The sequence below is a fragment of the Harpia harpyja genome, chromosome 12 (assembly GCF_026419915.1).
Source record: "Harpia harpyja isolate bHarHar1 chromosome 12, bHarHar1 primary haplotype, whole genome shotgun sequence".
Taxonomy (NCBI): domain Eukaryota; kingdom Metazoa; phylum Chordata; class Aves; order Accipitriformes; family Accipitridae; genus Harpia; species Harpia harpyja.
This window is the reverse complement of record NC_068951.1, coordinates 30917899-30935580: the sequence shown is the minus strand read 5'-3', so window position 1 is coordinate 30935580 and position 17682 is coordinate 30917899. Positions and strand designations below refer to the sequence as shown.

Below are 17682 nucleotides of genomic sequence, written 5' to 3'. Positions count from 1 at the left end.
CCCCTGCACACTGAGCTCAGAGCAGGCAGCAGCACCCCGCGACTGCACCAGGGCAGCACCCAGCAAACTCACCTGATCAACTCCGGCACACACTGGATGTTGGGGATTTGGGAGGTGAAAGGCGAGGCCACGGATGCCTCCTGCTCTGACAGCGATATCCCTGCATGGGCCATTTTCAAAGCCTGAAATCCATGGGAGTCAGAAGATGGAGAGACATCCCTCCCACCCTGAGCAGTATGTTTACTGGCGCTTTACAAGTTTTGCTCCAAGTGTCCTTTGTAACTGATCTTCCTCTATTCTGTGGCCCAGCTGATCTCATTTTCCAGATATCTTCCCTTTCCTGGAGTTTAAATATTTCTTTTGTTCATTTAATCCCATTATACCTATTTACAATCCTTTGAACCACCCTGTATGCCGTTTCCCACACTGGAGCTTGTGCATACCTCTCCTCTTAAACAGTCTGCTAAACTATTTAAATTACCATTTTATCCTCTTTCTATTTCTTTCAATCTCCTGTTCCTATTTTTTTTTTATTGCTCTGAGCTCCCTGGCCTTGTCACCTCTGGTTTAGTGCTCAGGTGTAGGCTATAGCCAACTTTTACAAAGGAAGCTAATGCAGTATTATAAAATTATACTATGATAATAATATAATAATATTACTATAATAAATATGTTATGCTATATATAATTTACTAGATATAATATATAGTAGATTATAATAAAATAATGGGTAATAAAATAATTATTTTTATGGCTAAGACCCTCAAATTTACAACTGTGTAAGAAACATGTAAGAAAAAGTCTCTTGCCCCTGTTTATGGGGAAAAATACCAAAACAGTAATCCTCTGTTACTAGGTATATTAGTATAAAAAAATGCATGTAGATAGTATTTTACAGTGACATGCTGAAGGAGTAGTACCCACGGGCTAACTTGGGAAATGCTGGTGACAAGTGGTGTTGGGCAGCCTCTCATCACAGAACTCCTTAGGTTGAAAGAGAGGAAATTTAACAAGAATGGGAAACGAGCTCCTACGTACCCCGCAGTCATTGGCACCATCACCACACATACCCACGTAGTAACTGATGGAGGAAAAAGAAGGCAAACGTATAAGCTTTGCAAGTAGTTGATCCTGTGGTGGAGCACCCACTGGCTTAGCACTTGCAGGTACATCACAGAGCAGGGACTCATGTTAGCCGTGGAGAAGGCAGTGGCTGTTTCCAGAGGGCAAGTTGCGTATGGGGAGAGGATGGGGCAGAGTGCACCAGGCAAAATTAGGGTTAAGCATTGAAAGAGGCTGTAACAGGAAAGAGAACACTGCCACTTTATGCTAGACAGTGTTTTCCCTCTGGTACCAGGAGCCATGGAAAGGGAGCAGGGTATGCATGTTTGCAGCAACTCCTGTGGCTACAGCTTGGCTTTTACTGGCATTTTCTCCTCAACTGTCTTTGTAGACCGAAGACACAGGAATTGCTGAAATAATACAGCAGCTCCCAAACCACCACACATGAGGTCCGCCTGAGAGGGCAGGGAACTTCATCCCCAGAGGAAGCACCTCATAACCAATAATTAACTGTTTCTTTTTCAGAAAGGTATCACATCTTGTTTATGCTTAGCAAGCAATATCCATAGTTAGCGTGAGTCCTGTTTGGGGGAGGAAACATTCCTTGGAGGACCTGGAGGAGCATCTCTGGGGTTGAACTCCTAACTACGTCAGGTTGTTTTCGGCTTTGCTAAAGCTGCAGCCAGGACAGCACCAGCAGCTGTGCAGGAGTTGCTGGGGGCGGGGGGGGGGCTATTTGTATATGCAGGGGTCTGCCTCTGTGTTTTTAGCTCAGCCTCATTTAATGCTGCCTTCTGTACTGCACCGGCAAGCAACAGTGGCTAAGTCTGGGCAAGGGGTGCAGGTACTCCTGATGCGGAGGGATCCCTGTAGGGGAACTGGGAGGAAGGCGGCCACAAAGGATGCAAATAGGGATCACGTGCGGAGGAAGGGAGGGTTGGAAAAACGGGCCTGGAGCAGCACTAGCTGGGACAATTACACTTTAAAGAAAACTTGTTATTGGTTTGGTTCAAGAGGAAAACAAAAGAGAACCTTACTCGAGTTTCTGAAACTCTTCAATAAGGCTGGATTTCTGGCCAGGAGACATCCTAGCAAAGACAGTCGCATTCACCAGTATCTGCAAGAAAGAGCAATGGGCTGCCTCGGGCAGGGACTTGTGCCTCCATCGCTCCACCAAGGCAGGATCACACCTCCCTGATGGGTGCCTGACACATTTGTAAAACCCTCTAATCCCATCTCCCAAAGCCTACCATGGTTTTGCCACTCTTGGGGTTTGAGTTTCCTCTAACATCAGATTTATCCTGCTCTGTTTTCTGCCTTGCTTGTTCTGTAAGAGGTGCTGGGAAACCAGCGATCACCGCATGCTCTGCAGCAGGCTTTAGAGCAGCAAGGCATTATAAGTGTTTCCCAAGTGCAGAACAGATGGTTGATGACAGCAGCAATAACATTGCTCAGCCTGAGGTTTCTCCTACCTGAAAAGCTGGCCAGAAAGTATAAAATCTGAAAATCTGTCCCAGCACCAGCTATTTTATGGACTGGGTGACAGGAGTTGAAGATTTCTGATACTAGATGTGGGTGTTTCATGTTCCTGATGCCCCTGCTGAGCAGAGGCCATTGCCAGCTATGGTGGTGGCACATGGGAATGGGGTTGATGTTTTTAATTAAAAACTGAAATTGAGAAGGTGACCATGGAGTAACTCCACTGCGCAGCTGCTCGCAGCACCACAGACATCCTTGTCATCTGAGGTCTTAGAAGATGTCGAAAGCAAGCTGTTCAGGTTAAACCTGAGGCATGGTGGGAGGCTGCCCAGAGCTGTCAAAATGTGAAGTGACAACATTACAGCTACCAACAGAAAAACACCTTTCTCCAGCCGGAACATCGCTGCCACTTAATAAAACAGGGAGGGCAAATAAGTGCTTTGTTTCCTCTGAACTTACTTTTGGCAGCAAGCTGTAGAAGTGCTTTATAATAACCTGATAGGACTTTCCATTCATTGCAAAATGGTAGTTGCAGGTTTCTCCTTCCAAGGTGATCTTTTCCTCGGTATTAGCACATACCTCCTAGAAATAAGGCAGCGTTTATTCTCAGACTGAGGTCATAACATGCCATTTCACTTCCACCTCATCAGCCTCCCACCAGGCAACCAGAGACACAGCCTTATGCAGCATCCTTTTGTAAAACTTCACTCCTGACAGTACTTGATTTTCTAACTGTGTTTCCATGCGTAACTAATCCCTGTTAGCCACAGGCTGCTAGTTTAGACAGTGAAGTTTGGCCCAGCAAATAGTCACACAGACAAGTATGTATAATTGCATTAATTCTGCACACTTTAAGCGTGACTGAAGTGGCCGCTGCATCTGCAAAGCCTTACCAGTTATTCACGTAGTTATTTCGCATGTTGTCCTGAGCAAAGAATTCAGTAGCACTGGGTTAATTATTTCTCCCTAACAGGTGCATGGTCCATACCACACCTCCATATGCCCTGGGGTAGATACAAACTAGCCCCCAGGTTTCCTCTGTTCCTCAGAGCTACTTCCAAATTCCCAGCAAGGAGCCAGTTATTAGACATTAAAAGCTTTGTTAATTGCCCTTGGCACTCAAAAGCAACCATCCCTGGCTGTGCTTACACAGAGAGCAGCTGTGTTTTCCTTGCAGTCTTCTGCCAATTGCCAGGCAATGGAAGCTGGAGCGGAGCCCTCCGGTTCGTTTGCTTCGATGAGGATGACTTTGCTGCCCATGTGAATCATACCTGCGTTCCTGGCCACCGTGACAGCTGTCTGCAAGTTGTCCCCTGAAAGGATAGGGAGAGGCAGGCTCCTCACATCTGCCATAGCACGGTGGCAGCCCAGGTGGAGACCATGGATGTGCAATGGAGGATGCTGGAGGAGTGAATCTCTCTCCGGTGTGCCCTGTGGCAGCCAGCACAGCCACAGAAGGAGCCTGGGGGATTTACCTGTGACCATGACATTCCTGATGTGGGCGGCAGCCAGCTCTCGCAGCACAGGCTTCGTCTCCTGCTTCAGGCGGTTCTCCATCACCAGGAGGCCCAGGAACACCAGCCCAGACTCTGCCTCCTCTCTTGAAGCAAGGACAGAAACATACGTGCTGTTTCCCATGGACAGCACAGAGAGCGAGACTCTCCCTGCGATTTTTGTTCAACGGGAAAGCCATGCTCAGCGGGAAACACAACTGCTACAAGTTCAACACAAGCAGTGCTCAACAAGCATCAACATTTCTGCAGCTTCAGCCAAGCTGCTGATCTGCTATATTGCTGTCTCTAGGAAGGAATGCAGCAGAGATGCGTGTGCAGAAAGAGGGACAGAGATTTGCAGGAACTGGCTGGCTGAAACCCACAGATTACGGCATACAGAATTTCTGTTGCAGTCCCAATCCATTGCTGGATAGAAGCACAATAACCAGCTTTCATTACCCTTTGATAACAGATTCTGAAATTCAGCTCAGTGAGCCTTGCAAGAGCAGTAGTAAAGCAGGCAATTAACAGGGTAATCAGCATCTGCTGAGAGGAAGGTGTTACGTGGTACAGCTTCCCAATAGGCTTCCTTTGGCAGGAGAGGAGGGGAAGGTTTGGGGCAGGTCATAACAAGCAGATAGGAAAGCAACCCCACAGTGATACCAGCGGCTCGTCAGCACACCTTACCTCTTTAGGTTGCTCACATCTACATCCTTTCCTAGGTTTAGCACTTTATGGGCCAGGGCAATGACTCTGAAGCCTTGGCTTGTGTACATCTTAAGCTCCTTTAAGAAATTAGCTGGGACTGTTCACAGGAAAAAAGGTTTCATAGTTAGAATATTGCTGATTGCTTTTCTAGGGTTTAAATGCCTGTCCTTTAAACCACTTTATAGCCTTAGTTACAGCACTGTGGCCTCTCATATAAGTCAGCTGTTTTGTACCAAGACTGTGTAACTGACTGTTCAAATAAGTGATCTATGCATCTGTTTTACACTTTTTAAATGCATGTTAAGGTGCAGGTAGATAAGATGAATTACTGGGCAGAGGACAAATGACTGACTTCATAATTCTGTCCTAAGCTTTACTGCATACATGCTGAGTGCCTGTAGAAATTGTTTTTATGTTTATGCCTTATGAGAGAATTCTCTGAAATCCTAAATTTTCAATTCTCTAATCATTCCCGTGACAAAGCAAAAAGTTCCTTGTAACTTTGCACTACTTTGTACTCACTATGTACTGCAATCACAGCTTTACAGTGCAGTACCTAATTATTCATTAAGCTGTAATCAATATAGAAACAATCAAGATAGGATAAGAGGAGCTATTTAGAAACCTGAGAAAGTGGAACATAATTTTGAAGATATTTTTCTTGCTGATATTGACTTGTTTGGAGGCCTGTGTCGTTAGATCTTAGGTGGTTCTAAACTAAACCTTTCTATTGTCCCTCAAAACTGTTTTCACCTGTTTTCAGGTCAGTGCCATCTGAAATAACAAACCACAGAGCCGCAGACCATTGGTACTGTGTTTGCTTGGCATCCTTTTGAAGTATTCAGTGAATGTGACCTGAGTTTCAAGTTTGCAGACAAATTTGAGTATAAGCCTATAATACTGTTCACATACAAAAAAGAAAAGCCTGTTTACTTGCAGAGAGAGGACAGAAGTCTTGGCTCAAGCATTAATGCCAATTATCCTTGATAACAGTAATTTGCATGTCCACAGCAAGTTTTCCATTGCTGAGATTTAAAGCCTTTGCAAGCTGGGTCAGTAACTCAATGCTGAATTTACAGGGCAATAAATTAGGAGGAAATTTAAGAACTTGTACAGCACAACACTTGCTGTGAGACATGCAATTACCGTGATCCTATGTCTGGCTCTGAGTATTTTGACTTATCAACATTATTTATACACTATATCTTCAGCTGATGCAAGTCAGCTAAGGGATGTACAGCAGCTGAACCTCAGGCTGCGCATCTCACTAGCTGTTATGCTGTGTGCACCTTTAACTTACAAACAAACAATGAAAACTTGTTTGTAGTATTAACTAAAGACATTTAACAAGCCCAAGCCTTGTTTGTGGGAAGAGTCATACACATGCAGTTGCAGTGTGACCAGTAGAAATCCTTGTAGGATTTCAGCTCCAGCGTAAGCTCTGGTTTGGATTAAGTCCAAATAAACACTGTACAGTTGCCCTTTCCCAATTCTATACCAGTATCTTGTCTACAAAAGCTGGACACTATTTCTGGTGCTCCTTTCATGTACAGGTCGTACTGTTCCTCTCCAATCTTCTGTGAAACAACAGACATCCTCTGCAGCCCAGAAGAAAATGGGAATTGATGTAAGATTGCTATTCCTTCCACAGGAGCCTGGAAGAGGTCAGGAAAGTCAGATGTTATCTGAGTCATTGATTACACAAAGCAAATCCATTCTGAACTTTAGCTCATTTGAGTCTTTCTTGCTAAGGTGATTTATTATTAATAGGAGACTGTTTCACTTTTGCTGCCTTCTGGCTGTGGGACCAGATCACTGATTACAAGTTTAGGAGCCACGGTCTCAACAGCTCTGTCTTCTCAGCGTACTTCCCAGGAACCTCAGTGTTTTTCTCTATATTTAACTTGTTTTGCAGGCTTTGCCCCAGCCTTTCTCTTAATAAACACATATTAATGTAATATTCCTGGATCTACAGTCCTGGGAACTGAAATTTGATGAGTTACAGTGACATTACCATGGGAACAGAGCAATCCTAGAAACAAGACTGATTTTCTTGTTGCCACAGCACTGTCTTCCTGGTATGGCTAACAGAAATCACACTCCTTCCACTGGGAAGAAGCTAGCTGGGTCGACATTTGGACTGGAAACATAACAATTTTCAACTGTCAAAATACATAGCTTCCAGAGTGGCCTTTTAAGAGGAAAAGTGAAACAAACAACATTGTGCTTTGGGGTGAGGCTGATAAATCTGCTAGTGGGGTTGCACGACCATTACCAGCAGGCCTCATGGACCCACATCCGTGCTTCTCGATGTAATGCCTTGTCCTTACACACATTGCCCCCTCCTGCAGATGAACTCATGCTTTACACGTTTATTCCATTTACATGGTTTCTCTGCATTAGTCTTCACTTAAACTGATTGTGCAGTTTCATTTTGCCAGCAGCTTTACAGGGTGAGGACTCAGAGAAGTCTGTATCTTTTATTAGTGCAAATAGGAGAGTTAGAAATGAGGGGCTTTTAGGCCCATGAAGTGCTTTAGATGCCACTTCAGGAGCAGCATCTCCACTTTAATCAGAATTTGCTTTTCTGGTCCTACGCTTCCAGGGGGTCTGTTCTGGGGGAAGATGCAACACAGTACCAAGAGTGGTTGGAAGGCATTTTACAGGTGCTAGCCCAGGTAAATGAATAGTGTGTGTGATAGGAGTTTGCACTTGCTGCAGGTTGAAAATACAGAATATTCATTCTCAGAAAGAACCGAACTTACATTGCTGGCCTTCGGCCCTGGTCTAACGATACAGGTGTCAAGAGCACTAGCCCCATCCTGAGCTGTGCTGGAGTCTTCTACCTCCTGTACAAGGAAAAGTGTTATTTCTGATACTTTTGGTGGGGGGGACTTCATACCTGTCTGTTAAAGCAGGGGCAGCAGCACATGGGAGCATGTTTCCCCCTTGCTGTTGGCATCCAGTTGCAGAAGTTATTTTGTTATGATCTAATAGGTTTTCCTATCTATCATCAGTGACAGCCTCCCTGCAGCCTTGTCCTTAGCAGAAGCCTACGTGGCCCTGTGTCTTTTGACTTGATGAGAGTAAAAACCTGTGTCAAATTTTGTGGTTTCTCTAAACTCAAGTTCCACTTAAATTTAATTCCATATCAACGATGAAGCAAAAGAGAAATAATTATCCTTATCTAGCTAGTTTTATCTTCCAGTCTCCTGCTTTTAAAAGACTCTCACCAATGTTCTGTGCAGAAACAGGGTGGCAATTTTCAGTGTAGGGTGCTTTTAGCCCTCCAGCTCTGTTACTTTATGTGCTGCCAAGGCTCATTCACCCTCATAGTCCCCTTCTGCTGTCATGTGGCTCTGCTGCTGCCTGCTCTTCCACAGGAGCAAGCACCATCCTGATGCCTTCCTGCAGCGCTGCTGAAAGAGCTGCCATCTGTTTTACTTACTGATTAATCTCTCTTGAGCAAAAGGATGAAGGAGAAAAGACAACAAGGCAGTTAACTGCAGAGACCCAGAACCCCTCCAGGCTAGGACGTGGCAGGGAGAAGAGCAGCCCCTTTCCTTCTCGTGCCTCCTCCCATCCTGCTCCCACCCAAGCAACTCTCCATCCCTGCAGATGAGCCCCGAGGCTCAATCTCTCATGTCCTCCCCAGGTCTCTGAGACTTGCTGTTCACTCAGCTGGAGGTTCCAGCCTTGGTTTCTCCATAGGGATGTCCCTTTGCTAATCAGAGATAACAGCCTTTAGAGTAAGGGCATAAAAACCTGCCTGTGCGTTTCCTTAGCTGACCTGCGGTCTGTGCACCACATGGCCAACGGCATGGTCTGATCCCTTGCTTCCAGCAAGCAGCAACCAGGCTCCCCCTCTGCTTCCTTACGCTCCAGTGTTTCCAAATCAAATTAAGAGAGCAAATGCAGGCAGCCCCGAGGAAAACAATCTCTGGACTATCAAAAAGCAGCCACAGTGCTGGAAATCTATCATGATGGTAGTAGAAATAACAGAGCAAATTCCAGCTGTTATGACCAGGACTGCAAAGTAGTTCCCCCCACAGGCATGTATTTGAGCTTGACTTGTGAATAAATCCCCATGGGCTGGGTTGGGGGTGTCCGTGCTTTGGATGTGTGCAGAGGGTGCGAGTCACGTTACCCAGTGTGTGCCGTTGAACATTTTCAAGTCCAGCGGATCTCCTTGAATCTTCTTGTCCAACACAACCAGTGAATGACAGCTCGCCATGGCTCCGCACACAGGTCCCCAGGGCAGAGGAGTGCTGGATGGGAACTTATGGATTTTCTGAAACCTGATTAAAAGCAGCGGGTTAGTGGGACCGCTTACAAGAGGGATGCAGAGGCACAAGTCTTCAGCTGGTACATCCAGGTGCTGCTCTGCTCCACAGAGTAGAGCTGACCCCAATAACAGCAAGCAACATGCTGTCCTACCCAACCTTCTGATCACAGGTCAGATGCATTCAGGAGGCCAAAAAGTACCCAGTAATTCATTGGCACAAGTTCAACTTGACACAAAGTAACTCAGAGGGGCTGGCACAGGAGTCCTGCTTGAAAATTGCTGTTTGGTATTAGACAAAGCAAAGACGACACTATTGGAGAGGAAACAGCTTGCACCAGGGATCTCAAAGAAGTTTGGCAAAGTGCCCTAGGAGAAGATTTGTGCAACTGCAGTATGGGAAGGGGGTGCCCCTGCTCAGGCTGGTGCTGTGCACTCACTGGGGTGGACGAGCTCCAGCAGCCCAAATTCCGCAACCCCAGGAGCGACGTGGGAGAGCCACGAGGAACCCGACCTTCACTTCCAGCTGTAGATTTTACATCTGCGTATCCACAGACACCAGATGCTTGTCCCTCACACCTTCATTTTGAAAATGGGTACCTTGGTTGACTCCTATTTAGTTATACTGAGGCATGCTGTCAAAGATTCAAGCCCTGATTTTTTTCTGTGGAAAGCCTTGAGGTTTATTCCATTCCTTGGCCCTGCAGTACAGACCAAACATGTGCAAAGCTGAGCTGGGTGAAAGCTCTATAATTTCATCATGGAAGTTATTTCTCAGAGTCCTCTCTTCTTACACACACATTTTCCCCCCTAAGAAACTGGCTAGCCAACAAGCTGTGTTTGCCAGACCAGAACACAGCCCATTACCATTTAGGCTGCCATATTAAGGAGAAATTTAAATAGATTTTATTTACCTTTGATCACAACTAGCACCCCCTGTTACTAACACACACATAGTGAAATGCATCTGGAAGTGAGCAGCATGACAGCTCGCAGCTCTATTAAAAGGAACAATGAATCTGGGACCTGTTGTCCCTCTGGGCCATCCAAGTCTGCTCTGTTTCCAGCAAATTATACCTTGTTCTCAGCCTGGTCATAATTGACTTATTAATTAATTAATACTTGAGAGACACCAAGAAACTGCTAAACACCACATAGAACCAACAAACATTTATATCTTATTAAATGAACAATAGGGTATTTTGCAAGTTGAATGAAATTCCTTTACTGTCATTGCCTTGCAGTATTCAGCTTAGCTGACAGCTAGTCTTATAACATGTTCAAAAATATGAACATTTAAGAAAGAATAATTATGCAAATAGGCTAATGAGATCAATGCAGACAGCAATAGCTCCTCCTTGCGTTTTGGCAAGCCACCAGCACTGGTTCCCAGCTGGGTGCAGACTGGACATGTTTTAATACCTTGCAGAGGTTTTTTTTATTATGTGAATTTATTCTGATATATGGATCCAGTTTTGTTCTGCTGCTCATGTGAGCAGACACTACCTGCAAGGCTACCTCAAAGGAAATCATTCTGTTATTACCATGAACTGTCTGCTTTCAATGGGCTCCAAGCCTGTTCAACGTGCACCTAATCTGTGTGGCCTGCCTGGTGCACTGAAGGGGGGCCAAGAAGAAACCGTCCTACGTGCCTGCGGTTTGCTCCCACTGGAAGAGTATTTTATTGGTTGACACTTATTAATCTCTTCTCATTAATTTGGATCAGATAGTAATTTTCTCTCTGTCCTTTGAGGAAGTATTGGGAATGTGATTTTTCTCCTCTCACAATGAATTCATCCTTTCATTCATTATGGCAAGATTATCTCTGTGGTGTTGAAGTATCCGATATATTAACAACTACTAATGAAACCTGGGAGTTGATATGAGGTGTGTGATTTGTCCTGGCCACTGCAAAACATTAATATTTTGAGTTTGGTATAACATGCACTGCAGAGCTGAAGTCTGTTATTGTATTACAGTAATGTGAATTAAATAGTATAATTCTGGATATAGTCAAGTTTAATGTTTACATAATGTTTTTTTTCTTGAGTATTTCAATGGTCTCTGGGCTTGGAATTGAGATGGAGCCTGCCATGGGTTTGAGGGAATCCCTAAGGACACCTGAGCTTTGCAGGTCTGATCTCTGGTCTCAGAGATACTTTTTCATGGCATTTACAGAAAGTAGGTAAGATTCGACAGGCACCAAAGTCAGCAACACTCAATTTCAACAGAAGGAGCATTATCCTAACATTTAAATGATGAAAGGTTTATTGACTAGATTAAGAATATTTATTGAACTGTGCTAAGAATGACATAATTGAAAAGCTCTGTGCATATTCTCCAAATCCCCTCAGGGTAATTAAAAGCACTCATGCTGCTGCTGACTTCTGTTTGCCTTGAATTAGCAGCAACCTTTACAGCTATGCCTGCCACAGCAGCACCCAGATGCCCTCCTTGGAGGGAAGGAGCTAAGCAGGGACACCCTTTGCACCCTGCCCCCCCAAATGCACCCAAACATCTCTTGCTGCATGCTATTTATTGTCTCTGTATCCTGTGCAACTGCCTCTCTCTTAACTAGAACATTTGGGCAGTACATTAACACTGGAGATTAGTTCTTGCTAAAAGAAATCCTTCCTTACCGGCTTCCCTCAGAAGGGATGACACCCCACAGGTCCAGTCCATCTTCTGTCAGCGTGCCCGTCTAGATTTAAATAAATATCTAGTTACCCTGCTATTGCCCACCCCTTCCTCCTGCACACCCCCAGAGGTCCTTCCCCAGCTCCCAGGCAGGGTAAGGGAAGCCTCCTGCCCACAGCGTGACCCTGCTGCATGGGCACCTGTAAAGGATCTTTCCCTGGGGTTAGATCAGGGTAGATGGGGTGGAAAAAAAAATATCCCACGTTCCTAGCAGCCCCCACCATCTTTCAGTGCCCCAGGAAGCGCCTTACTTTGTCAAAGCAAACAAGGTTGATCTGCCCGCAGATATTAATCCTCTGCGGGCTGATGCAGAAAATCTTCTTTTTCTTCAGCCTCCTTTGGGCATAAACAGTGCCTGTTGTCAAGGCAGCAGGGATAGCAGGAGGCACAGCCACGGTGAGGAGGAGGAGGGCCATAGCCACCACATCTGCCACCGGCTTCTGCAAACAGCGAGAGCAACAGGGGCGATGGGATGGGAACAGCCTCCCTGCCCTGCTACCGTCACTCTCGGGGGGTCCGACCCTCCCGCCCAGGAGCAACGCACCCCAAGCTCTGCCCCTGGGGATGACAGATTTATTCTGCTTTGTTCTGTCCATCTCCTCCTCAGCCTCCACCACCCCCATTCCTGGCATCTGAAAACTGAATTACAGAAGTGAACAATATTCCAAGGATCTTGAGTGACCGAGGGTGTAGAGCTGGCACCTGCAGTACAGATGCATCCCTCGTACTTACCTTGTGGGACACGAACACACACACGGTGTAGATGAGCCCAAACATGCCAATGATGGAGAGGCCTACAATGAACTTGAAGGCATCTCTGTAGAGTTTGAAGTTCACCGGCTTGGGGTAGAGGATGGATCTCACCAGGTCACCTTTAGCTGTATTGAACCCTGTGTGAAGACATGTGCCATACACTGCGTACATGACAAAGCAGTGTTGTAACGCATCAGTGCTGTTCGAAAACAGGTAACATCGCACAAGCGTTAGCCATCAGGTGGCAACAGGCAATTCTTGGGGACGGCAGATCTGTGCTGGGCTTGAACTGCAAAGAGAAACCAGCTCTCCTACCAGCCTCTGGGGCTGCCACTTCCCCTCTGCTGGTTAACAAACGATAAAAGAAATACCGGTTTGCAGCACGATGGCTCTCGCTGGCCCTCTGCCCGTCTGCTTCACCTGTATGACTTCTGTCCCACAAAAGAGGACGTGTCTCCGATAGTCTTCCATGCTGTGGGTTTTCCAGGGCATCGGACTCTCCACAAGGGGCAAGGGGGTTTTAGTAACCGGAATGCTTTCACCTAAGAACAACAGTGTGCAGCTTCACTTAAAGGGGATTTGAAAGTCTATCGGATTCTGCTTATTAGAAAGTGACAGCACCCTTTAGGTGCTCAAGCTTGCCTGACTAATTAGCTTGCTTATGTACTTACACACGTGGAGACTTATGGTGACAGCCATTATAGTTTTAGTTTCAAAGTACATCAGGTGGTCTCTCTGAGCATTTTGTATCAAGGAATGTGGGTCAAATTTTGTCCCTGAACCAACTTCATGCCATGTAGTGGTTTGATGTTTAGGTATAACACTGACCTCCGTGCTCATACATTGCCTGCTTGAACAGAACTGCTGCAAAATCAGAAGATGAGAAGCTGGTGGCTCATGGCTTAGACAAATGTACTCTTCGTTGGGTAAAAAACTGGCTGGATTGACGAGCCCAGAGGGTTGTGGTGAATGGAGTTCAATCCAGTCGGTGGCCAGTCACAAGTGGTGTTCCCCAGGGCTCAATTTTGGGGCCGGTTCTCTTTAATATCTTTATCAATGATCTGGGCGAGGGGATTGAGTGCACCCTCAGTAAGTTTGTGGATGACACCAAGTTGCGAGGGAGGGTTGATCTGCTCAAGGGTAGGAAGGGTCTACAGAGGGAGCCGGACAGGCTGGATCAATGGGCCGAGGCCAGTTGTATGAGGTTCAACAAGGCCAAGTGCCGGGTCCTGCACTTGGGTCACAACAACCCCATGCAGCGCGACAGGCTTGGGGAAGAGTGGCTGGAAAGCTGCCTGGCAGAGAAAGACCTGGGGGTGCTGGTCGACAGCCGGCTGAATATGAGCCAGCAGTGTGCCCAGGTGGCCAAGAAGGCCAACGGCATCCTGGCCTGTATCAGAAATAGCGTGGCCAGCAGGAACAGGGAGGTGATCTTCCCCTGTACCCAGCACTGGTGAGGCCGCACCTGGAGTCCTGTGTTCAGTTTTGGGCCCCTCACTACAGGAAAGACATGGAGGTGCTGGAGTGTGTCCAGAGAAGGGCAGCACAGCTGGTGAAGGGCCTGGAGCACAAGTCTTCTGAGGAGCGGCTGAGGGAGCTGGGGTTGTTTAGTCTGGAGAAGAGGAGGCTGAGGGGAGACCTTATCGCTCTCTACAACTACCTGAAAGGGGGTTGTAGTGAGGTGGGTGTTGGTCTCTTCTGTCAGGTGGCTGGAGATAGGACGAAATGAAATGGCCTTAAGTTGTGCCAGGGGAGATTTAGATTGGATATTAGAAAAAATTTCTTTACTGAAAGGGTTGTCAGGCATTGGAACAGGCTGCCCAGGGAAGTGGTGGAGTCACCCTCACTGGAGGTGTTCAAAAAGCACATAGACAAGGCACTTCAGGACATGGTTTAGTGGGCATGGTTGACAGTTGCACTCGATGATCTTAAAGGTCTTTTCCAACCTAAATGATTCTATGATTCTAATCCAAAAACTCACAAAATACATATTTAGTGTATTTGAGTATTTTCACTTTCTTCTCCTGACAGTATATTAATCTTACTTGTTTTTAATGTGGATAAGAAATGCATATTACACAATGGCAATGTTCAAAAGCCCGAGACAAGTGTGAATTATTCAAGCCACAGTTTTTCCACCTCCTGCTGCAAACTATTCTAATAAATAGTAAACAATTTGCTGTCAGAATAGATAGAGACATCTCCCTGACAGACAACCTGCAGAGGGCCTTAGCATTTCAAACTCCAAGGCTGTACCTGTGAGCATCCCTTCATTCACAATGCAGCTTCCATCAATCAGGACAGCATCACATGGGAGAGCGAGCTTTTTTCCATCTAAAAGAAACATGTCTCCAGGGACTAAGTAACAAGACTCCAGCTCTTCACAACCTGTAGAACAATACAAAAAAGAACTTTACTTGTGCACACGTTCTGGGCAATTAAAAAAAAGTCTCAAGGCACATGCAACATCAGTAAATTTCTACATTTCGTGATTTAAGGCCAGTGCTTCTTAGAAATAATACTGGCTGAAAAGCAACAGCGCAAAGATCAGCCCTTGTCCAAGTGGGTGTTTTCAGTTTCATTTGTTTACTGTCCATAAAACACTCTGACCAAGAAAACCTATCCAAGGCCTTTACATCTCCCATCACCCCAGCAATTGCCCATCTCAACCTCTTTGGGAGACAAAAATAGCTATAACCCCTATTTTATGGGCAAGGAACTGAGATGCAGGAAAGAAAACGCATACATCAGTGGGAGCCATATGTCTAGACTCCTTGAAAGTCGTTCACAAGCTACTTGACAAGATTGTGAAAGTAGCCTATAGCAGAGCGGGGAAGCAGGTCTCAGAAGGCCAGAGTTGTTACCTAGTTGCCTGTTTGTGAAATTAAATTTTCCAAGCTGTTCTCAATTCTTAACACAAATTACTGGGTTCACCTGTATCATTACAGATGCTGCAGATACAGGTGATGACGATACAGATGCATCATTACCACACCACATAGGCTATGCCCACACTTCTCACTGCCCTGCCCGCCTCACCTCCCTCTGCCCCATTCTCCCTGCAGCTCGCCCTCTACGTTTCAGCAGTAGAAATCAACAGGAGCTGTGCAATTCCAGATACTTTTCAACACATTAGTTAATTATATAGGCTGGTGAGGAAAATGAGACACAGATGACTCACCTTCGCTCTTCGTGCAGACTGTAACCTGGACTTTGTTATGCTCCTCAACAAGGTCATGCAGCTTGGTAGACTGCTGTTGATGGGAAAGCAATTGCAGTGTTGAAACACCAATACTCAAGCGAAGCAGTAGGTTACAATTCAGTGATCATGCTAACATCACAGAAACTGAATTCTGCTGAGTTATCCAGGGGAGGTTTCACATCACTTGTTAGAAGTCAGGGTGCGAGGTCATTGAGTTAACCTAGAACAAGCTGCCATGGGAACATGGACCTAATTTTGTTTGCTTCCAATGCATGCTGCTGTATCTCCCTCAGCCTTCAAGGGGCCATTCCTGCTTTGTGCCAGAGTAAGTCTCCTTAGCTGCAACATTGCTATCTACAGTCCCTTAGTAAAGGGTTTCTTTGTGCTCAACAGATTTACCCTTGCTAGGAGGCCACCAGCAGGACAACCAAGTTGTAAAGGCTTTCATTACAAAACTGCCATTGCAAGAAGAAAAACAGAAATTCTAATTTAGCTGGGTGTCTGCGCTTTGCCAGTTTCTGCAATCTAATTCAGACAATTACATATCCTGAGATAATGATGAAGTCAACTGTCATTGCAAGGCCATTAGAGAGAATGCCTTATCTTGATTTAAAAGTTGCAATTGCAAAAAACTAATCCCCAAGTATGGATTTCTTCATTAGCATTGTTCATGTGAAGATGTCAAGCCAGTTTGAAGAATATCCGGAGGCCCCAAACATTGTAATTCTTCCTGCCAAAATTATCAGTCGCACAATAAAACCAGCCTTGCCAAAGAAAGCTGAACGGACCGTATCTGTTCTTCGTGCTCTGCAATACCAGGACAGACGACAACACTTTAAGTACAAAGTTGCGCTCAAAGAGATGCGAGTGCTTGTTTAACATGGGAGTGCTAGTCATCCTACAGATATTAGTCAGAGATACAAAAACGCGATGCGCAGCCAGCACACCTGTGCTGGCAAATGCCCCAGCTATTCACAAAGCCTTTGCTGAGATCAGTGTGAGGCAGCAATAAAAGCATGCCCTTGGCAGGGCAGAAGGTGTGCAGGAGTGCCTCGTCAGCACAGTGCACCGGTGAGCACATACTGCCCAAAGTCCCACGAGTCTGGGGGCCTGGGACCTACAGGGGAATGTGCTTGTGTGCCTCTACCAGCCCAGGGAAAAGCAGAGTCAATTCGAACAAAAGCCAGCTCCTGGAAGGGCAAGTTATTGTCTCCCCCTGAGCAGCACTTCACAGAGATGTTTGCTATACCACCTTCCCAAGGAACCTTTCAAAGGGCTGAATCTTGCCCTTCCCCAGTAATTCAGTGCAGGAACAATGATTTTAGCAGTGAATTTGGAGGCAATGTGAGCTGTGCCTGGCTCTGAAACAGCACATGAGCATGACAGTCAGGCCAGTGCATCCCAGAGCTGCCGTCCCTTCACCCCTGCCACCACCCCTAATCACATCACACTGTCTGCAGAAACTGTAATTCTTAGTGCTGTCCTCTAACCCTTACATTTTTCCTGAAGATTAACAAAATATTTACCAGGACTCAGGAACCCCCAGTTCATTTTTGCTTTTAAATCTTAACAATACAGAGGAATGCGATACCTAATATCCAGACCTGAGAGACTAAAATGTTGCCTGCCAGACTCCTGTTCCTATCGCTCTTTCCCATCTGTACTTTCATTCACATAGTTTCTCTTTTTTCCCTATTATATCCTTTCTCCATGTGATTTTTTGCCTTCCCTGTGTATTTAAACTGGGTTCAGAAATCAAGGAAGTGTTTTCCAAATTCCCAGTGAGAGTGTTCTGCAATTCCAGCAGGAAGCACCAGGAACCTCAGCTGACTGCATTAGGATACTCAATGGCAGGCAAACATTGTGTAAGGCTCAGCTCAGCCTATTTGCCTTTGCCATAGAGACTGAAGGTTTCAGGTTTATCACGGGCCAGTGCTTTAGGTCAAAAGTGAATGAGCTGAGACTATTAGAAAATTCTTCCAAGCAGCTGTATCCACGACAGAAGT

The 17682-nt window shown here is 45.8% G+C and overlaps 1 protein-coding gene across 7 annotated transcripts in view; it reads right to left on the bottom strand.

Annotated features, from left to right (window-relative positions):
* The window catches only part of LOC128149460 (probable cation-transporting ATPase 13A5), a 37626-nt gene that overhangs the window by 8249 nt on the left and 11695 nt on the right, over positions 1-17682 (bottom strand). For 5 of the 7 annotated variants that reach the window (XM_052804698.1, XM_052804700.1, XM_052804694.1 and 2 more), the window contains 16 exons: positions 15656-15728; positions 14731-14862; positions 12846-13016; positions 12454-12611; positions 11973-12161; positions 11664-11725; positions 8890-9040; positions 7508-7591; positions 6241-6397; positions 4722-4839; positions 4017-4141; positions 3691-3854; positions 3001-3123; positions 2100-2179; positions 1039-1081; positions 73-182 (listed from right to left, as the gene is read on the bottom strand). In XM_052804698.1, coding sequence (XP_052660658.1) covers positions 73-182; positions 1039-1081; positions 2100-2179; positions 3001-3123; positions 3691-3854; positions 4017-4141; positions 4722-4839; positions 6241-6397; positions 7508-7591; positions 8890-9040; positions 11664-11725; positions 11973-12161; positions 12454-12611; positions 12846-13016; positions 14731-14862; positions 15656-15728 — 1940 coding nt within the window. Of the gene's footprint in view, positions 1-64; positions 1297-2099; positions 2180-3000; positions 3124-3690; positions 3855-4016; positions 4142-4721; positions 4840-6240; positions 6398-7507; positions 7592-8889; positions 9041-11663; positions 11726-11972; positions 12162-12453; positions 12612-12845; positions 13017-14730; positions 14863-15655; positions 15729-17682 lie in introns of those variants that run through there. The other 2 variants (XM_052804696.1, XM_052804699.1) reach the window with 2 other exon arrangements.